At 55.8% G+C, this 21,755-nt stretch overlaps 2 gene segments (V, D, J or C); both read right to left on the bottom strand.

The window, feature by feature from the left end:
* Positions 1-21,755, bottom strand: part of LOC133751713 (Ig gamma chain C region-like) — a 67,039-nt gene that overhangs the window by 43,876 nt on the left and 1,408 nt on the right.
* Positions 9,960-21,237, bottom strand: LOC133751348 (Ig mu chain C region membrane-bound form-like). The segment is given in 7 exon segments: positions 9,960-10,105; positions 10,231-10,346; positions 12,257-12,589; positions 12,677-12,994; positions 13,250-13,594; positions 13,700-14,017; positions 21,111-21,237. Coding segments are annotated over 7 exon segments (1,482 nt in total).

Here is a 21,755-nt window from a genome sequence, read left to right as displayed (position 1 = left end):
GTGATCAAACAACCCAGCTTTGAAGGCTCTTGGGGTGCTGTGGCCTGCAGATGCCTGCAGGTGCCTGCAGGTGCTCTCCCCACTGTCATGCACGGGAATTCTGCAGAAGTTTACAAACAGGAACATTCTCTAATAAATTTAATACATTGATGTTCTATGTGGAAAACCGAAGCCCCCAAATGCAATGGGAAAGGCTAAGTCTTCAGACAAACACGGCACGGATGAAAGAGAAGAAAGCAGCCAAGGCGCAGTGACTCACAGAGAAACAGGATTGGTCTGCAGAATGCAGAGACACGGGAATGAGTGCACCTCTGGTGACGCAGCCGGGAGAGAAGCCAGTCACGAACGCCGCGCACCACGCGTGGTCAGAGCTCCCTGGTGACGCAGCCGAGAGAGAAGCCAGTCATGAACGCCGCGCACCACGCGTGGTCAGAGCTCCCTGTCTCCCTTCTCGTGCAGTCCAGAGGAATGTTTTTTGTTCATTTTGTAAATGCAAGCTTTTCAGTAGCTCTAGAAACACTTTATTTATTTTTTATTTATAAAGATTTATTTTACTTATTTGAAAGACAGAGTTACAGAGAGAGGTAGAGACAGAGAGAGAGGTCTTCCATCCACTGGTTCACTCCCAAATTGCCGCAATGGCCGGAGCTGCACCGATCCGAAGCCAGGAGCCAGGAGCTTCCTCCGGGTCTCCCACGTGGGTGCAGGGCCCCAAGGACTTGGGCCATCTTCCATTGCTATCCCAGGCCATAGCAGAGAGCTGGATGGAAGAGGAGCAGCCAGGACTAGAACTGGTGCCCATTTTTAAAAAACTTTTATTTAAAAAATATAAATTTTGAAAGTACAACTTTTGGATTATAGCGGTTTTTCCCCATATAACCATCCTCCCACTCGTAAACCATCCCATCTCCTAGTCCCTCTCCCATTCCATTCTTCATTAAGATTCTTTTAAAATTATCTTTATATACAGAAAGATCAACATAGTATATACTAAGTAAAGAGTTCAACAGTTTGCACCCACACAGACACACAAAATATAAAGTACTGTTTGAATACTAGTTTTACCATTAGTTCATATAGTACAATACATTAAGGGCAGAGATACTACATGGGGAGTAAGTGCACAGTGACTCCTGTTGTTGATTTAACAATTGACACTCTTATTTATAATGTCAGTAATCACCCGAGGCTCTTGTCATGAGCTGCCAAGGCTATGGAACCCTCTTGAGTTCACAAATTCTGACCTTATTTATACAAGGCCATAATCAAAGTGGAAGTTCTCTCCTCCCTTCAGAGAGAGGTACCTCCTTCCTTGATGGTCCATTCTTTCTGCTGGGATCTCACTCACAGAGATCTTTCATTTAGTTTTTTTTTTTTTTTTTGCCACAGTGTCTTGACTTTCCATGCCTGAGAAACTCTATGGGCTTTTTACCTGGATCCGAATGCCTTAAGGGCTGATTCTGAGGCCAGAGTGCTGTTTAGGGCATCTACCATCCTATGAATCTGCTGTGTATCCCTCTTCCCATGTTGGAGCATTTGCTCCTTTTTAATTATATCAATTGTTATTATCAAACACTGGTCTTGTTTATGTGATCCCTTTGACACTTAATCTTATCTTTATGATCAATTATGAACTTAAACTGATCACTTTAACTAGTAAGGTGGCATTGGTACCTGCCAACTTAATGGGATTTGGAGTCCCATGGCACGTTTCTAGCTCTACCATTAGGGGTAAGTTTGAGTGAGCATGTACCGAACTGTACATCTCCTTCCTCTCTTATTCCCACTCTTATAGTTAACAGGGATCACTTTTCAGCTAAATTTAAACACCTAATATTAATTCTGTGTTAAGTAAAGAGTTCAACACATGGTATTAAGTAGAACAAGAAAATACTAAAAAGAATAAAATAGTAAGCTGTTCCTCGACAGGACAAGGGCTGATCAAGTCACTGTTTCTCATAGTGTCAGTTTTACTTCTACAGGTTTCCTTTTAGGTGCTCAGTTAGTTGTCACAGGTCAGGGAGAACATGATGTTTGTCCCTTTGGGTCTGGCTTACTTCACTCAGCATGATGTTTTCCAGATTCCTCCATTTTGTTGCAAATAACTGGATTTCATTTTTTTTTTTTTACCACTTTGTAGTATTTCATAGAGTACATATCCCATAATTTCTTTATCCAGCCTTCTATGATGGGCATTTAGGTTGATTCCATGTCTTAGCTATTGTGAATTGAGCTGCAGTAAACATTGAGGTGCAGATAGCTCTTTTATTTATTGATTTCATTTCCCTTGGGTAAATTCCCAGGAGTGGGATGGCTGGGTTGTATGGTAGGGTAATATTCAGGTTTCTGAGGAATCTCTAAACTGACTTCCATAGTGGCTTTACCAGGTTGCATTCCCATCAACAGTAGATTAGTGTGCCTTTTCCCCCACATCCTCTCCAGCATCTGCTGTTGGTAGATTTCTGTATGTGAGGCATTCTATCCGGGGTGAGGTGAAACCTCCTTGTGGTTTTGATTTGCATTTCCCTCATTGCTAGTGATCCTGAACATTTTCTCATGTCTTTTGGCCATTTGGATTTCCTCTTTTGAAAAACCTCTTTTTAGGTCCTTGGCCCCTCTTTTAAGTGGGTTGTTTGTTTTGTTGTTGTGGAGTTTCTTGATCTCTTTGTAGATTCTGGTTATTAATCCTTTATCAGTTGCATAGTTTGCAAATAATTTCTCCCATTCTGTCAGTTGCCTATTCCATTTCTTGACTCTTAATTTCGCAGTACAGAAACTTCTCAATTTTATGTAATCCCGATTGTTAATTCTGGCTTTGACTGTCTGTGCCTCTGGGGTCTTTTCTAAGAAATCTTTGCCTGTGCCTATATCTTGCAGGGTTTCTCTGATGTTACCTAATCATTTGATGGTGTCAGGTCATAGATTTAGATCTTTAATCCATGTTGAGTGGATTTTTAGGTAAGGTGTAAGGTAGGGGTCTTGCTTCATACTTCTGCATGTGGAAATCCAGTTTTCCCATCACCATTTTGAATAGACTGTCCTTGCTCCAGAAATTGGTTTTAGCTCCTTGATCAAATATAAGTTGGTTGTAGATGTTTGGATTACTAGTGTCTCTATTCTGTTCCATCAGTCTATCCATCTGTTTCTGTACCAGTACCATGCTGTTTTGATTATAACTGCCCTGTAGCATGTCTTGAAATCTGGTATTGTGATGCCTCTGGCTTTGTTTTTGTTGTACAAGATTGCTTTAGCTATTCAAGGTCTCCTGTGCCTGCGCATGAATTTCAGCATCATTTTTTCCAGTTCTGAGAAGAATGTCTTTGGTATTTTGATTGGTATCACATTGAATTTGCAAATTGCTTTTTTAAGAATGGACATTTTCATGATATTGATTATTTTTATTTATTTATTGTTTTATTTATTTGAAAGTCAGAGTTACACAGAGAGAGGAGAGGCAGAGAGAGAGAGAGAGAGAGAGAGAGAGAGAGAGAGAGAGAGAGGTCTTCCATCCAATGGTTCACTCCCCAATTGGCCGAATGGCTGGAGCTGTGTTGATCTGAAGCCAAGAGCCAGGAACTTCTTCTGGATCTCCCATGTGGGTGCAGGGGCCTAAGGACTTGGGCCATCTTCTACTGCTTTCCCAAGCCATAGCAGAGAGCTGGATGGGAAGTGGAGCAGCTGGGACTAGAACCAGTGCCCATATGGGATGACGGTGCTTCAGGCCAGGGCGTTAACCCACTGTGCCACAGCGCCAGCCCCTGATGATATTGATTTTTCCAATTCATAAACATGGAAGATTTTTCCTTTTTTTTGTATCTTCTTCTATTTCTTTCTTTAATGTTTTGTAATTCTCATCGTAGTGATCTTTGACATCCTTGGTCAAGTTTATTCCAAGGTATTTGATTTTTTTTTTTAAATAGCCATTGTGAATGGGATTGATCTTAGAAGTTCTTTCTCAGCTGTGGCATTGTATCTGTATACAAAGGCTGCTGATTTGTGTGTATTGATTTTATATCCTACTACATTATCAAACTCTTCTATGAGTTTCAATAGTTTCTTAGTAGAGTTCTTTGGATCTCCTAAATAAAGAATCATGTTGTCTGCAAGCAGGGATAGTTTGACTTCCTCCTTCCCAATTTGTATCGCTTTTATTTCTTTTTCTTGACTAATGGCTCTGGCTAAAAGTTCCAGGACTATATTGAATGGCAATGGTGAGAGTGGGCATCCCTGTCTGGTACTGGATCTCAGTGGGAATGCTTCCAGCTTTCCCCCATTCACTATGATGCTGGCCATGGGCTTGTCATAAATTGCCTTGATTGTGTTGAGGAATGTTCCTTCTATACCCAATTTGTTTAGAGTTTTCATCATGAAAGGGTGTTGTATTTTATCAAATGCTTTCTATACATCTATTGAGATAACCATATGGTTTTTGTTCTTCAATTTGTTAATGTGGTGTATCACATTGACTGATTTGCAAATGTTGAATCATCCCTGATATCCAGGATAAATCCCACGTGGTCTGGTTGGGAGGACCTTTATTACTGATTCAATTTCTGACTTGGTTATGGGTCTGTTTAGGTTTTCTATATCTTCATGGTTCCAATTAGGTAGGTTGTATGTATCCAGGAATCTATCCATTTCTGATACATTTCCCAGTTTGTTGGCATACAACTCTTGGTAATAATTTCTGATGACTCTTTTTGTTTCTGTGGTGTCTGTTGTTACATTTCCTTTTTCATCTCTAATTTTATTGATTTGAGTCTTCTCTCTCCTTTTTTTTTTTTTTTTTTTTTGTTATTTGGGCCAATAGTGTGTCAATTTGTTTATTTTTCAAAAACTGGCTCTTCATTTTGCTGATCTTTTGTAGTTTTTTTTTTTTTTTTGGATTCAATTCTGTTGATTTCTAGAAATACTTTTAAGAAGGGAGAACACCCACCTAATCTCATTTTTCAAATGTAAATGATTTTTAAGAGTTGAAATTATTTGCTGGTTTTTTATTTTTTTCGGTACAGCCAGAAAACAGTGAATATTGACTTGTGGAGGCTTCGATTGTCTTGTGTGTCAGATTAACACACTCTGTAGTTAGCGGCGAATTTTATATCTCACAATACAAAATGGCAATGTCAAGTCACAATTGTGCATTTAATCTGTCTTGAATACCTTCAATTACTTCTCCCATGTTGTTCCGTAGACCTGTTTCCTACAGAAAAAGCCATGTGTACTTTGTAACGTCTCTGGTTGCGGTTGCCAGCAGGGCACGAGGGCGGCCACGGTGCGGCTCGCGGGGAGGTAGCAGGACTGGCCCTGGGGAGGGCGGCGCGGCCATGGCCCGGCGACGGTGCCGCGCCTGCATCGCGCTGTTGCCCTCATGGGCCAGTGCACGCTCAAGGCTCCAGATGGACCGTGCGCGCTGGGCCAGGGCCTGGAGCTGGCGCTGGAGGGGGCCCCCGGCGCCCGCCCCCTGGGCCCCTGCCGCGTCGATAAGCGGGGCGGCGGGTGGGGCAGGATGGCCGGGTGGGGCAGGATGGGCCGGGTGGGGCAGGATGGCCGGGTGGGGCAGGATGGCCGGGTGGGGCAGGATGGGCCGGGTGGGGCAGGATGGGCGGGTGGGGCAGGATGGGCCGGGCAGCCGCTGCTGCTGCTGCTGCTGCTCCTCCTGCTGCTGGCGGCCGGCGACGAGCTGCTCGACAACTACACCGCAGCCCTGTGCACGCTGCTCAGCCGCCGCTACCAGATCCACACCGGGCGGCAGCACGAGACCATCTGGCCCTGCCAGCCCAGCTGCCTTCCCCTGGAGGAGAAGCTCCTGCCCCGGCTGCTCAGGGACGATCTACGCAGCACTGGACAAGAAGATGGCGCCGAGGGAAGTTAGACGGCGGAGTCCGAGTTGTTGGCAAGGAAACTTGATTGGGCGCAGGCATCAGGAGCGATGGCATCAGCGGGTGGACTCTATGGAAACCGAGCGCAGGATAGGGTACCCTTTAAAACGATTGGTTGGTTTCTCTTCCCTCTCCTATAGCGTTGTGGGTTTTTGCTTTAAAAGAGGCTTAGTAATAAACGAGTTTCTGCCCGCGTGTCTGATTGTCTCTGGGATCGAGGGAGGCTGGGGAACGGGCGAGGGCGCACTTACCTTTCCTCGGACCCAGTCCATCCTCGTTCGGGTGGACTAAGACCCTGCAGTTCCCAGTTTTCCTAATGATTTTGCTAATGTGCTGTGAAAGACTAGGGATTCGAGTGTATGTGCATTTGAGATTGTGCATTGGTGTGTTTATGAAACAGCAACATTTGAAGGTACTGGTAGTTAGTATCCTCATAAGGAAGACTGTCCTCCAAATTTGAAGTTGCAGTCATTGGAATAACTAAAAAACAATGACAATTCATGGATTGTGTGTGTCTGTGTCATGATTCTTAACACCAAAAATTCTCACACCGGCGCTGTGGCATAGCAGGCAAAGCTGCTGCCTGCAATGCAGGTATCTCATATGGGCACCAGTTTGAGTCCCAGCTTCTCCAGTTTCGATCCAGCTCCCTGCTAAGGCACCTTGGGAAGCAGTGGAGGATGGCCCAAGTCCTTGGGCCCTACACCCACGTGGGAGACCCAGAAGCAGCTCCTGGCTCCTGGCTCCTGGCTTCGGATTGGCACAGCTCCAGCCGTTGCAGCCAACTCGGGAGTAAACCAGCAGGTAGAAGACCTCTCTCTCTGCTTCTGCCTCTCCTTCTCTCTTTGTGTAACTCTTTCAAGTAAATAAATAAATCTTCAAAAAAGAAAGTATCTATTTCTATTGAATTTCTTTCCAGACCATGAATTGTTTTCCTAATTTCACTGAATTTTTTTAAGCTGTATTCTCTTGTTTCTCACCAAGTTTATATAAGAGAATTATTTTGAATTCCTTTTCAGGCATTTCATAAACTTGGTCTGTTTAGGGTCTGTTACTGAGCAGGGAGCTCGGGGTGTAGAACCCTTCACCATACAGCACATCATAAACTTGGTCTGTTTAGGGTCTGTTACTGAGCAGGGAGCTCGGGGTGTAGAACCCTTCACCATACAGCACATCATAAACTTGGTCTGTTTAGGGTCTGTTACTGAGCAGGGAGCTCGGGGTGTAGAACCCTTCACCATACAGCACATCATAAACTTGGTCTGTTTAGGGTCTTACTGAGCAGGGAGCTCGGGGTGTAGAACCCTTCACCATACAGCACAAGCTTCTCCAGGTCTTGCACCAGCTCTGGATGCAGCCAGTCCCAGCCACACCAGGCCTACTCTGAGATGATGGGAACATGTCTGGGGCCCACAGGATCTCAGAAGACAGAGGCTCCAGGGTCCTGAGGGTGAGGGGCAGGGAACAGGAGGGGGTCCTGGGTGGAGGGGAAAGGGGCGAGTCCTGGTGAGGAGGGCACTGGGGAGTGGCTGGGGTGGGAGTGGCTCTGTCCGCTGGTCTTCCTCCAGTGACTGCAATGCCCTCTGGCCAGTCCCTGGGGACCCTCCCCCCATCTCACTTTGAGTCCTTGAGGATGAGGGACACCCCAGGTCATGGAGGGATAGGCTGTGGGACTCCTACACCAGGCCTGCAGCCCCTGATCCCGGCTGCTGCAATGGAAGCCTAGGACCCTCTGTGTGATTCTGGATGGACCCTCCTCTCCCCGATGCCTGATCTTGGCAGCTCTACTGCTTGGGATCAGCCTGTGAGCAGGCCTGGTCCCTGGAGGGGTTGCCCACAGCTTCAGGCAGGAAGATGGTGAGTTCCCACACAAGAGGCTTCCTCCTGGGCTTGGCTCAGTCTCGTGTTGCTAGGGTCCTGGTGTGAGGGCAGCTGGATGTCTCTGGTGGCCCCGCTCCATTTCCATCTCAATGGGGCCTTTTCCCTGCCCCCTCCCTCCACTACTGTGGGCCCCGCCCACCACACTGATCATTGCTGCTCCCATCACCATGCCTTGTACGTGGGGCTGTCTGGGGGTGATCTGTCCCTCTGCCTGGTATCCAGAATGCAAACCTGCCTCCTGCTATTCCAGACATTGGGGAAACCTGCCTTTGCCCACCCCTGATCAGCCCGCCACGTGTCCTGCTCAGAAGCACCTGCTGCACACGGCCGCCCCAGCTCCCTTCCTCAAGCCTTTTCTGCCTCCTCTCTGAGCTGTCCTGCCCCGCCCAGGGTTCAGGGGCTCTGCTCTGCCAGACCCCTTCACAGACACCAGGAAGAGGCTTGCTAGGGGAGGAATCGTGTACCCTGCAGGCTCACATGTGGAACTCTACCTGCCAGGACCTCAGAACTTGGAAAGCACAGGCTTAGCAGATGTTCAGGCTCTGGGAGTCCACACTGGGTGAGGGCAGGCGTCCAGCCTGACATAGCCCCCATGGATGCGTCCACAGGAGACACCAGACAACGTCAGGCAAGGACTGGGGGATGCTTCTACAAGCCCAGGTGCACCAAAGACAGCCAGGAGAGAACCAGAGGCCACAAGAGAGGCCTGGGACAGTCTCCCTGCTGGCATCCAGAGCCCGGGCCCCACTTGCAGAGCTGGCTGAGAACACGTCTCTGCGGTGGAAGCCGCCCCGTCCTGGGTTTTGCTCGGCGGGCTAAGCCGACTGACGCGGGGCGGGCCAGGCCATCGGCCCCACGGCCTGCAGCTTCCTCCCCAGCCCACGCCACCGTGGGCTCCTGGCTGAACTGGCCGCTCCCTGAGCTCTCACCCACCCTCCAGCAGCAGGCCAGGTGGTGCCTGCCATGAGCTCCATTTCCACCACACAGGCGAGAGCCCGGCAGCGCACCAGGGCCCACAGGGCGTTTCCTGTGCGGCTCACACTCGCTGCTCAGGGCCAGCGCAGGATGCAGCAGGGACTCACCGACCCGCCCCGACTCGTTTACTGGGAGGCCTCTGAGCCTGACCGTGGCACTGGGGCCCGAGGAGGCTCCAGGCTGCCCCTTGCACCCTGGGCTTGCCGCTCCGGAACCCCTGGTGGGCACCTTCCCAGATGTGCTCCCCACCGTGCCTCCTTGGGGCTCTGGGCTCACCAGGTCACTCTTTGCCTTCTCTCCTCCCCGCCTCCTGCCTCCTCCAAGGCTCTCAACCCTTCTGCTGGCCAGGATCTCCCTAGGCCTATGAGCCACCTCTGTGGTTTGTGCTGTGATCCAGGGAGCCCCCAGCTTCTGTCTCTGGGGCTCCTGTCTCTGAGCTGAACCCAGCCAGCGTCCCCGCTTCCACCCCTCAGGCTTTGTTTCCTGGCCGCTCTGCCTGACAGTTGGGACTTCTGCCCCTCCGCCCCATCTCATGTGTCCACCTAACCATTGTTTTGGGCTGCTTCACCCTTTGACCGTCCCCTCCAATGGAGGTGCTCAAGGTAGACCTTTGGGAAGTGATGGTCACTCACCCTCTCAGCCCTCTCGCCACCAGAGTACACCGGGAGCCTCCACCTGTGAACCTGCACAGCCCTCAGTGGGCCCCAGCCTGCTGGCCGCAGGCTCACCTGTCTCGGGAACCAGGGGCACTGCCAGTGCTGAAGCTCCGTGGGGTTGGGGGCCTGCTGGCGGGGGACGAACATGCCCTGTGCCATGCTGCGAGCACCCAGTTAGTTCCTGCATACTCAGTGCTCCACAAGGGTCCGGACAAGACTGCGCGGTGACGGCTGCTGGGGAGCGGTGCAGAGCCCCTGCTGGGCACACCATGGCCTCCTAGGCCTGAGCCCAAGTAGCCTCTTCCCCCTGTGGACCTCAGGCCTGGGCTCCACCTGCCCCCTCCTAAGCGGGCCTCACGCCATGATTTTCGTATTTGTACTTGGGGTTCCCTGCAGACATCCACACAGTTTTGTGCAGAGACAAAAAGCCTCACAAGGAGCAGTTTTGCGAGCTGGGCCACCCGCGTTTATTTCAGGGTGACTGACAGCTGCACACAGCACACAGCGCATGGAGCACACAGCGCATGGAGCACAACCTCACTGTCACTCCACAGGGCAGAGGGTCCTGGGCTGGTCTGGAACAAGGCCTGTGCTTTAGGGCTCAAAGCTGGCTGGCGATATGGGGAAGACGCAGGCCCCAGAGTGCAGGCCACGCGAGCAGGACCACGGCGGGCTTGTCTCTTGGCCTCCGACATCCTTCTCAGGTCATTTCACCTGCAGGCAACAGAGATGGCGTGAGATGCTGTTCATGTGTTGGGAATGGACGTGGGGGCACCCCTAGAACGGACGTCCGCCTGAGTGGCTTGCCCTGCCCTCCAGCTCTGCCTGAGGCCGGCTACCTTGAACAGAGTGACCGTGGTGCTGTAGAAGAGGCTCAGCAGGAACAGGACGATGAAGGTGGAGGCGGTGGTCCACAGGTTCTCGAAGCCCTCCTCCTCGGCGCCCACCTCCCCTTCTGCAAGGGCACAGGTGGAGGCAGGGGGTCAGGCTCAGTCACACCCACGTGGGCTGGGGCCTAGGACCCCATCCCAGTCATCAAAGCCACCCTTGGCCCAGGCTGTGCTGTGCTCCCGAGGAGGAGGCGGTGCGCAGAACACCCGTCTTGCAGGCTGAGGACTCCTGGGGTGGTCTGAAGGCAGGGGTGGGGCTGCCCTGACCCTTGTCCCAGGAGCCCCGAGTGGCAGAGAGAACACAGCAGAAGCAGTGCACAGACACCTGAAAGGAGGGTACGTCAGCGGCAGGACTCCTGGCTGCTTGTGCCCAGGGCTCTCTTTGAGGACAACCAGGGCCCCTAGGGCTGAGAGACAGGAGGGGGGCTTCCCGTCCTCTGTGGCTTGGGGAGGACCATGGTAGGTCTGGGCCTGAAGCTGCCCCCTCCCTGGGTCCTCAGCAGGGCCCGTGAGGGACACCCTGGCTGACCAGGTCTTTCTGACTCACGGCTCTGGGCTCGGATGGACCCCTGAGGGTGACAGAGGGATGGGGGCATTTTAAGGCCTGTGATCTCCGCATATATGAGCCCTTGGAGCTCAGGCCCCAAAAGGTGTGAATGTGGGAGGGTCCAGCAGGCAGCCCGGGGAGCCTGGAGGCCCCTTACCACGGGGCTCCTGTCCTCCCTTCTCTGGACAGCTGCCTTCTGCCCTCTGATCGCTGGGCTGAGGGCAGGGCAGGCATCTGCAGGGCAAGTCTGTGGGGGTCAGTGCTTGAGGCTTCCAGCCAGTGGACGAGCCCCTAAGGCAGCTTCCTGGCCTTGGGCATGTTCAGACACTGCCTGCTCTGTGCTGATGGCTAGGCTCTGGTCTCACAGGTGGGTGCCAGGGGTCTGCTGCCTCCACGGGGGTGCTGAATGAGGAGGGGACGCTCTGCCCCATGCCTGGGCCTTTAGCTGTTGTAGTGGCCAAGCCCAATGTGACATTCTGAGCCCTGTGCACTTGGCCTGGGGACCATTGCCTTGGTCAGAGTCTAGGCTGAGCCCAGCTGAGGAAGCACTTCCAAGCAGAAACAGGACAAACAGAGCCTTGGGCAGGAAGTCCTGGTGCCAGCTTGGCACAGGGAGTGGCTGCAGAGGCACCAAGGCCCCTGGTGCATGTGTGCACATGTGCACGTGTCCGCCTGCACAGGAGACCGTGTTCACATCTGTGGGTGTGTGGGCCTGTGTCTGCCCGTGTCTTTGTGCACGTGTATGATTCCGCATGCATCCATGTGAATGTGCTATGTGTGTCCATGACTGCATGGCCATGCGTGTTCCTGCCCATATTATGTGTGTCATCTGTACATGGGTCTGCTTATGTCCTTAAGTGTGTCCGTGTGTATTTCTGGGCATGTCCATGCAGGTGGGTATCCGTGTGTGTGTCTTTGTGTGTGTGTGTGCACATGTGTATACCCTTGTCTGCATCTGTCCATCTGTATGTTTGCACGTGTCCATCCATGTGTACCCCTCCTGTGTGTCTGCATCTGCATACATGTGTGTCCATGTTCTTATGTGCACGTGTGTGTCCATGTGTTGCCTGTGCCCACGTGGCTGTTTTGCCGGAGCAGCTGGAGGAGAGCTGTGCACAGGCTCTTCCCACCATGAGCCAAGGAGCACAGTGGCTTCTCCAGGCCACTCAGAGGTGGGCAGGTGGGTGGGGGCAGGGCAGGCACAGCACAGTCACGGGCCCAGCAGGCAAGAGCATCGCACACTCAGGACCAGCATCTTTTGAACGGATCTTTTTATTTCTAAGTTTTAAAAATGCAACATCTCAGCCCCCACTGACAGGGTTAGTTTGCATGCACACAACACACAGCGCCTGGTCACCCAGCGTGGTCAGTAGCAGGTGCTGGCCGTGTCAGACATGATCAGGGACACATTGTACAAGGTGGGTTTACCACTGGACTTGTCCACGGTCCTCTCGGTCACCATGTGTGGCAGGGCCTCGTGGCCCACGATGCAGGTGAACGTCTCCCCGGAGTTCCAGTCCTCCTCGGTCACGGTCAGGGTGCTGTGGGTGAAGTACAGGCCCGGGGCCTGGGGCTCGGGCGCTGGGGCGCTGGTCACGTACTTGTCCGAGGACAAGGGCTGCCCCCTCTGCTGCCACTGCACGAACACGTCTGCAGGTGAGAAGCCCTTGACCAGGCAGGTCACGGTGGCCGACTCTCGCAGGACCAGCTGCTCCCGGGCTGGCGGCAGCACGTACACCGCTGGGGGGTGCTTGGCCACCTCTGTGGGCAGAGAGAAGGTGGTGAGCCCAGGCCGGGGGAGGCCAGTAGGGAGTGGAGGCGGGCAGGGCAGCAGGTGGCTGAGCCTACCCCTGGACTTGGAGATGGTGTGCTTCAGCGGGAAGGGCAGGTCGGCGTGGGTCACGGTGCACGTGAACTGCTCCCCAGACTCCCAATCCTCCGCGCACACGCTGGCCTCGCCCGTGGCGCTGAAGGTGGCGTTGGGGTGGCTCTCGGAGATGTTCATGTGGGTGTCCAGGGCTTTGCCGTTATGGTTTGCCCAGGAGATGTTGAGGCTGCCGTAGGTGGTCAGGTCTGTGACCAGGCAGACCAGCCTGGCTGACTTGCTGAGGAAGGTGTCGGCGAACGAAGGGGCGATGGGGAAGACCTGGATGCCTGAGGACTGGCCTGGGGTGGAGGGGAAGCTGGTCTCAGGAGGTGGGCGGATGTGCGGTCGGGGGGAGGGGTGGTTTCATCCAGAGGGCAGCAGGGGGAGCCCCACAGGTCCTGCAGCAGGGGGACCCTAAGACCCCACCTGGCCCTGCCGTGCCAGATGCTTCCCCACCCCGCTCCCGCCCCTGGCTTCCATGTGCCGCGAAGCCGAGGCTCAGGGTCTGCAAACCCATGAGGACGCCTGTCCTGGCCTGGGGACTGGTCACTCACTCGTGCTGCACTCGGAGGACATGGACACGTTCTTATCGAAGAAGATGCCCCTGTGGTCCACGCGACAGGTGTACAGGTTCTGGCTCAGCCAGTCGCTCTCGGTGATCGTCAGCATGCTGCTGATGCTGAAGGTCGCAGGCCCAGCCCCTTTGGTTTCAGCCTCCACCGGCTTGGTGAGGATGCCAGACTCTACCTTCTTCCCATCACGCAGCCAGGACACGCTGATCTGTTTGGGGCTGAAACCTGTGGCCTGGCAGATGAGCCTGGACTTGCGTGTGCCAGAGCCGCTGAAGGAGTCTCGAGGTGGGATGAACACGCTCACGTTGGGGGGCAGCTCTGAGTCCACTGCAGTGTGGGGCCGAGATGTCAGCCCGGCCCGGCCCAGGTCCCCACCGCTCCCTCCCAGCCACACCGGACCTTCTCCACGGCGCGGGAGGCCTCGCGGCTCACCGGGAAAGGACACGTGCAGGTCTTTGTTGCTGCTGCCGTGCTGGACTTTGCACACCAGGTACTCTTCTGTGCCCTGGAGGACATCCTTGGAGGGCACCAGCACCTGTGAGGTGGCCATGTACTTGTCCCCTGTCTTCACCACCGGGAAGGTCCTGACGGTCTGCCTGCTGATCTCAGAGTTGTTCTTGAAGCTCCAGGAGAAGGTGACAGAGCTGGGCAGGAAGTCCCGCGCCAGGCAGCCCATGGCCACCAGGTTCCCATCGGTCAGGGCGCCCTCGCAGGAGACGAGGGGGTACAGAGTTGGAGATGACGTGCTCACTGAGGGCCCAGGGGAGCAAAGAGAGAAAGGGGAGGTGTGAAAAGCCGTTTTCCTGTGTCCCTGCCAGTTCGGGGCAAACAGAGCTCTGAGGGGTCTCCATCTACCCTCATGGCACTGTGACATGCTCCCCCAGGGCTGAGCCCTCCTACAGCCTCCATGGCCTGGCTGGACATGGCCAACAGGGCAGAGGAGGCCACCCTGGGCTTCTGCACTGTGGGAGCAGGTCTGGTGCTCCTGCTGTCGGTGTTGTTCTGACTGCAGCTCACCCTGAACTTGGGAACATTGTGTCCAGGCTCCCCTGCTCAGAAGGATCTGGCTCAGGCTTAATCAACTCTCCTTCCCTCTAGACGTGGGGGCTGTGGGACTGGCACCTCAGCCTTGAACCCAGGGAATCGGAGGTCTGGGATGCCTGTAGCCACACAAAGGACGGCATCCAGCAGGGACAGGAGCCCCTCCCCTTGAAGTCACCCTGGACAGACAACTCAGGCTGATGTGGGAGCCACAGAGCGAGAGTGAGTGTGAGACTGATGTGCGAGCCAGTGTTCATGCCCCACAGGCCAACCAACTATGTACACCATGCATCACCGCTGACAGGGAGGGCTTCAGCGTGGTGGCTCAGGTTGGGCCAGCCCAGCCCAGCCCAGCTAAGTCCAGTAGTGCACAGCACAGCTAGCTCAGCCTCGTCGGGCTACGGTGGTCCAGAATAGGTCACCCTGGCAGAAAGCTGTTCACTGACCTCTCAGCCAGTCCAGTCCAGACGAGCTAAGCTCAGTTAGCCCAGCCCAGTGTAGCACAGCTCAGTACAGCTCAGCCTAACTCAGCATAAACCTGCCTAGCCCCTCCCCGTCCAGCCCAGCTCAGTCCAGCCAAGGTCAGTTCAGCTCAGCCCAGATGTGCCTCACAAAGCTCAGCCCCGCCCTGTCCCCTCTGCCCAGCCCAATCAGCTCAGTCCAGCCCTGGCCAGCCCAGCTCACCCAAGCTTAACTGTGCCCAGCCAAGCCCAGCTCAGCTCAACCAAGCTCAGCCCAGCCCAGCCCAGTCCAGTCGAGTTATGCCAAGCCCAGCCCATTCCAACCTAGCCAAGCTAAGCTAAGACCAGCCCAGTTCACCTCTGTACAGCTCAGCCCAGCCCAGCTATGCCCTGCCCAGCCCAGCCCAGCCCAGCTCAGTCCAGCTCAGCTATGTCTAGTCAAGGTCAGCTCAGCCCAGCTCAGCTCAGCTCAGCCCAGCCCAACACTGTCCAGCTCAGTACAGCTGAGCTATGCCCTGCCCAACACAGCCTGGCCCAGCCAAGCCCAGCTCAGCCCAGCTCAGCCCAGCTCGGCTCAGCCCAGCCAAGGCCAGCTCAGTCCAGCTCGGCCCAGCTCAGCTCAACCCAGCTCAGCCCAGCTCAGCCCAGCTCAGCTCTGCCCAGCTCAGCCCAGCTCAGCCTGGCTCAGCCCAGCCCGGCGTGGCCTGGGTTGGCCCAGCTCTGCCCAGCTCTGCCCAGCTCTGCCAAGCTCAGCCCAGCTCAGCCTAGCCCAACTCTGTCCAGCTCAGTACAGCCGAGCTATGACCTGCCCAACGCAGCCTGGCCCAGCCAAGCCCAGCTCAGCCCAGGTCAGCTCAGCTCAGCTCAGCTCAACTCAGCTCAGCCCAGCTCAACCCAGGTCAACTCAGCCCAGCTCAGCCCAGCTCAACCCAGGTCAGCTCAGCTCAGCTCTGCCCAGCTCAGCCCAGCTCAACCCAGCTCAGCCCGGCTCAGCCCGGCTCAGCTCGGCCCAGCTCAGCCCAGCTCAACCCAGCTCAGCCCGGCTCAGCCCGGCTCAGCCCAGCTCAGCTCAGCTCAGACCGGCCCAGCTCAGCCCAGCTCAGCCCAGCTCAGCCCAGCTCAGCTCAACCCAGCCCAGCCCAGCTCGACCCAGGTCAGCTCAGCCCAGCTTGGCCCAGCTCAGCCCAGCTCAGCCCAGCTCAGCCCAGCTCAGCTCAACCCAGCTCAGCCCGGCTCAGCCCAGCTCAGCTTAGCTCAGACCGGCCCAGCTCAGCCCAGCTCAGTCCAGCTCAGCCCAGCTCAGCTCAACCCAGCCCAGCCCAGCTCGACCCAGGTCAGCTCAGCCCAGCTCAGCCCAGCTCAGCCCAGCTCAGCTCAGCCCAGCTTAGCACAGCCAAGCCCAGCCCAGCCCAGCTCAGCTCAGCTCAACCCAGTTCAGCCCAGCTCAGCCCAGGTCAGCTCAGCCCAGCTCAACCCAGGTCAACTCAGCCCAGCTCAGCCCAGCTCAACCCAGGTCAGCTCAGCTTAGCTCTGCCCGGCCCAGCCAAGCCCAGCCCAGCCCAGCTCGACCCAGGTCAGCTCAACCCAGCCCAGCTCAGCACAGCTCAGCCCAGCTCAGCCCAGCTCAGCCCAGCCCAGGCCAGCTTGGCTCAGCTCAGCCCAGCTCAGCCCAGCTCGGCTCAGCCCAGCCCAGATCAGCCCAGCTCGGCTCAGCCCAGCTCAGCTCAGCTCTGCCCAGCTCAGCCCGGCTCAGCCCAGCTCTGCCCAGCTCAGCACAGCTCAGACCAGCCCAGCCAAGCCCAGCTCAGTCCAGCTCAGCCCAGCTCAGCTCAACCCAGCCCAGCCCAGCTCGACCCAGGTCAGCTCAGCCCAGCTCAGCCCAGCTCAACCCAGGTCAGCTCAGCCCAGCTCAACCCAGCTCAACCCGGCTCAGCCCAGCTCAGCTCAGCCCAGCTCAGCCCAGCCCAGCCAAGGCCAGCTCAGTCTAGCTCGGCCCAGCTCAGCTCAACCCAGCTCAGCCCAGCTCAACCCAGGTCAGCTCAGCCCAGCTCAGCCCGGCCCAGCCAAGCCCAGCTCAGTCGAGCTTGGCCCAGCTCAGCTCAACCCAGCCCAGCCCAGCTCGACCCAGGTCAGCTCAGCCCAGCTCAGCCCAGCTCAGCCCAGCTCAGCCCAGCTCAGCCCAGCTCAGCTCAGCCCAGCTTAGCTCAGCCCAGCCCAGCCCAGCTCAGCCCGGCTCAGCCCAGCCCAGCTCAGCCCGGCTCAGCCCAGCTCAGCTCTGCCCAGCTCGGCCCGGCTCGGCCCGGCTCAGCCCGGCTCGGCCCGGCTCAGCCCGGCTCGGCCCGGCTCAGCCCAGCTCGGCCCAGCTCAGCCCAGCTCAGACCGGCCCAGCCCAGCCCAGCTCGACCCAGGTCAGCTCAGCCCAGCTCAGCCCAGCTCAGTCCAGCTCAGCTCAACCCAGCTCAGCCCAGCTCAGCCCAGCTCAGCCCAGCTCAGCTCAGCTCTGCCCAGCTCGGCCCGGCTCAGCCCAGCTCTGCCCAGCTCAGCCCAGCTCAGCCCAGCTCAGCCCAGCTCAGCTCAGCTCTGCCCAGCTCGGCCCGGCTCGGCCCGGCTCAGCCCAGCTCAGACCGGCCCAGCCAAGCCCAGCTCAGTCCAGCTCAGCCCAGCTCAGCTCAACCCAGCCCAGCCCAGCTCGACCCAGGTCAGCTCAGCCCAGCTCAGCCCAGCTCAGCCCAGCTCAGCCCAGCTCAGCTCAGCCCAGCTTAGCTCAGCCCAGCCCAGCCCAGCTCAGCCCAGCTCAGCTCAGCTCAGCTCAACCCAGCTCAACCCGGCTCAGCCCAGCTCAGCTCAGCCCAGCTCAGCCCAGCCCAGCCAAGGCCAGCTCAGTCTAGCTCGGCCCAGCTCAGCTCAACCCAGCTCAGCCCAGCTCAACCCAGGTCAGCTCAGCCCAGCTCAGCCCGGCCCAGCCAAGCCCAGCTCAGTCGAGCTTGGCCCAGCTCAGCTCAACCCAGCCCAGCCCAGCTTGACCCAGGTCAGCTCAGCCCAGCTCAGCCCAGCTCAGCCCAGCCAGCCCAGCCCAGCCCAGCTCAGCTCAGCTCAGCTCAGCCCTGCTCAGCCCAGCTCAGCCCAGCTCGGCTCAGCCCAGCCCAGATCAGCCCAGCTCGGCTCAGCCCAGCTCAGCTCAGCTCTGCCCAGCTCGGCCCGGCTCGGCCCGGCTCAGCCCAGCTCGGCCCAGCTCAGCCCAGCTCAGACCGGCCCAGCCCAGCCCAGCTCAACCCAGGTCAGCTCAGCCCAGCTCAGCCCAGCTCAGCTCAGCTCAGCCCACCTCAGCCCAGCTCGGCTCAGCCCAGCTCAGCCCAGCTCAGCCCAGCTCAGCTCAGCTCTGCCCAGCTCGGCCCGGCTCGGCCCGGCTCAGCCCAGCTCAGACCAGCCCAGCCAAGCCCAGCTCAGTCCAGCTCAGCCCAGCTCAGCTCAACCCAGCCCAGCCCAGCTAGACCCAGGGCAGCTCAGCCCAGCTCAGCCCAGCTCAGCCCAGCTCAGCTTAGCCCAGCTTAGCACAGCCAAGCCCATCCCAGCTCGGCCCAGCTCAGCTTGGCGCAGCTCAGCCCAGCTCAGCTCAGCCCAGCTCAGCCCAGCTCGGCCCAGCTCAGCCCAGCTCAGCTTAGCCCAGCTCAGCTTAGCCCAGCTCAACCCAGCTCAGCCCAGCTCGGCACAGCTCGGCCCAGCTCGGCCCAGCTCAACCCAGCTCAGCCCAGCTCAGCCCAGCTCAGCCCAGCCCAGCTAAACCCAGCTCAGTCCAGCTCGGCCCAGCTCAGCTCAGCCCAGCTCAGCTCAGCTCGGCTCGGCCCAGCCCAGCCCAGCTCTGCCCAGCTCAGCTCAGCCCAGCTCAGCCCAGCCCAGCCCAGCCCAGCCCAGCTCTGCCCAGCTCAGCCCAGCTCAGCCCAGCTCAGCCCGTCTCAGCTCAGCCCGGATCAGCTCAGCTCCAGCCAGCCTAGCTCGCTCACCCCTGCCTTGGTGAATCTGTGTTCAGTTTTGAAAGCCCATTGCAGAATGTGGCCATAAATGGTCGTCCCAGCGTCCCTGCTTGTCTCAGCTAAAACTGTCCCATTCCAGGACCCTGCACGACTTGCTCTGTTCTCATCTCCTTCAGACATCCGGAACTCCTGTTCCTCGCTTCCACTGCAGGACGCATCTCTCACTCCACCTGGCTACCCTGGCTGAAAATTCTCTGGAACTGTGAACTCACTGAGCATCCTGAGATTTAGAGTAAAAACTTGGGAGAAAAGTTCCCTAACTCTAGAGCCCGCCGAGCAGCCCTTGGCGTGAACCCCTCCTCCCCAATTCTAAATAAGCCTGGACTCTGTGTTTCCTCCAGAGAAAAACTGTCCCTAAAAATGACCCCAAAGTCTGCATCTGATCAAGGTCGCCGTTCACAGTTCAGCTGGCGGCTGAGCCCAAGTCCAAGGGCACCTGACAGGCGGCAAGCCGCGACTAGATCCGAGCAGAGACAAGCTCAGTGAACAGCCCCTGCCTGCGTTTCCTTGAAGCACCCTCTAGGGAAGACAGGTTGGCTTTCAGGCACCCGTTAAAGGTGGGTTCCCCTTCAGAAGCAAAGAAACATCAAACACAAACTTTCCATAGAAGCAGATTTGTGGCAGAGAAGCTGCCCCTCTCACCAGGTGCAGTGGCTGGTCACTGGCACGTCCTGCAGGGTCCTCCAAGTCCACTCCAAACAGGAATTCCTGACTAACCAGAAGCCACGGCTGCACCCCCAGACCCGGCGGTCCTGGGAAACCTCAAGGCGTGGGTGGCCCGGCCTCTGGAGCGCTCCCGACTCCTGTCTCTGCACTGTCTGATGGCTCTCCAATTCACCAAGTCACAAGTTTAACCCAATCACTCAGGACACTTAGGTCCACCTCAGCTAGAACTGGTCTGAAAATGAATACTTGAAAAGCAATCTTGAAAAATACCCAAACGAAGCCTCAAAATGTCTCTTCTAATCATAGAGAAAACAGACTCTTAAAAATGACGGAAGCAGGTGTTGTAAAAATAATGCTTTGAGGTATCTGAAGGTTTGAGGTTAATTACCGTATGAAGAAATAACAAAGTAATTTTAAAAAGTTTCATGGGCGCATTAATAAACCACCTGTAAGTTTAATTTCTTAAATATCTTACTTTAAAAATGAATACAATTTAGAAATTGATAAGCTAAGCTTGAGCAAACTAGAAGTTGCTAAGTTCAGATTGAAAAAATAAATTCAAATAGTGACAAGAGGAACCCTGGCAGTCCCCTGTCCTATTTTAGATATGCAAACTACCCAGGTGTTGTTTTGCTCTGCAACACTTTCAGATCCGGGAAAACCACTTGAAAACCACCACTTCACAAACAGGAGCTATAAATTCACCCAGGGTGCTTTTTGGCTTCCTAAAATAGACTCTCAGTGCGACATGCTTCCTGCCACCTGCTGCAGGTGTCCGGCCGGATGCGCGGCCATCTTGGCTGTCGCTCACGCACTAGTCTGGCATTGCTCAATTAATTAAAAATTAAACTTAAATAATTTGTGTCAAAGCTCAGTCCTGCACTGGGGCCTGCCGGTGCCACTCCACCATTTCTCTGCTGTCTTGTAGCACTGCCAGTCCCAGACAGATACTGAACAGTAAGAATTTAAAATTCCTTTACATTAAAAAAACAAAAAGCTGAATATACATGAACAAAAAGTCTTAACTCCCAATTTTCTCAGCCACTTTTCTCAGAAGCCACTTCGGACACCATGTCTCTGAACACCTAGTGGGCGCCGTCCCGGCACGGTTGGGCTCCCTAGGCCTTGCTAGGTCCCTGTTAGAGGGGCAGCCGCCCTTCGGGGCTCCATGGCCCTCCTTCCTTGATTTGCTCAGAACCATTCTCTTTCTAACCAGTAAAGAATTCTAACTCCAAGTCAGCACAGAGAACACCTCACAGTTCTAAAGAAAAGGCCCCGCTGTGTGCTATAGTCTGCACTCCTGTGGTTCTGAAACATGGCCGGGCACGCTCCTCAGCCAACACCGGCAGTCCCACAACGGGAGCTCCGCGACCGCCACCCAAGCCATGGGGTCCTGGTCTTTTTGGTGTCTTGCCCAGTCTTAGCCAGCAAGATCCAGGCCCTCTTCCAGTGGCTCAGCTAGTCCACAAACGCGCCGCTGCTATTTCATTTTTCCAAAGGCACCAGAAACCCCCCTGGCCCTTGTCTCTACCTGGCCTCCCTCCCAGGTCCCCTCCGGGACACATCCTGAAGACCAACCTGTGATGGTCAGAAAAGGCCACAGAAAAGAGGAGAGAATGAAGGCCCCGGAGAGGCCGTTCCTACCTGAAGAGACGGTGACGAGGGTCCCTGGGCCCCAGAGGTCCATGCCGTAGTAATCACAATGGTGGAGCCTCCATCTTCACCCCACACAAACCCCAGTCTCCTGGCCCGGCATTGCTGCCGGCTGCCCAGAGGTCTGCTCTGTCCAGGTCTCAACTTGCCGCCAACCAAGTCACGATTCTGAACTCTCCCTTGCCGGTCGTCACAGTCCAGCCTGGCCCTCAGAAGCCAGACCACTGCCAGCCTGGGGCCCCCAAGTCCCCTTGGGACTCTAGTAGTCCTTGCTTGGGCACCAACCCCAGAAGGTGGGTGCGGCAGGGCCGGCAGTCATAGTGGCCCCACAAACCCTCAAGTTGAGCAAATAGCCGATATCCCAGAACAGCCAGAGAAGACTCCTGGCCCTGACTCCTGTGGCTGAATTCAGGGAACAGGGGAGCAGGAGCCCCAGCCCCTGTTGGTGGGGGAACCTGTCCCCGATCCCTTTCTTGACCTCCCAAAACTCTACAGCCACTCCGACACTGAGATGCTGACACCCGAAGTCCCCCTTAAGAGAAGTCAGATGGGGCGGACTCACCTGAGGAGACCGTGACCGGGTGCCCTGGCCCCAGAGATCCAACCGGTCATCACATTGTGACGACCATGCCAGGA

This window comes from Lepus europaeus, chromosome 22 (genome assembly GCF_033115175.1).
Source record: "Lepus europaeus isolate LE1 chromosome 22, mLepTim1.pri, whole genome shotgun sequence".
NCBI lineage: Eukaryota > Metazoa > Chordata > Mammalia > Lagomorpha > Leporidae > Lepus > Lepus europaeus.
Note: the sequence above shows the minus strand (reverse complement) of the source record. Positions and strands in the feature narration are given on the sequence as shown.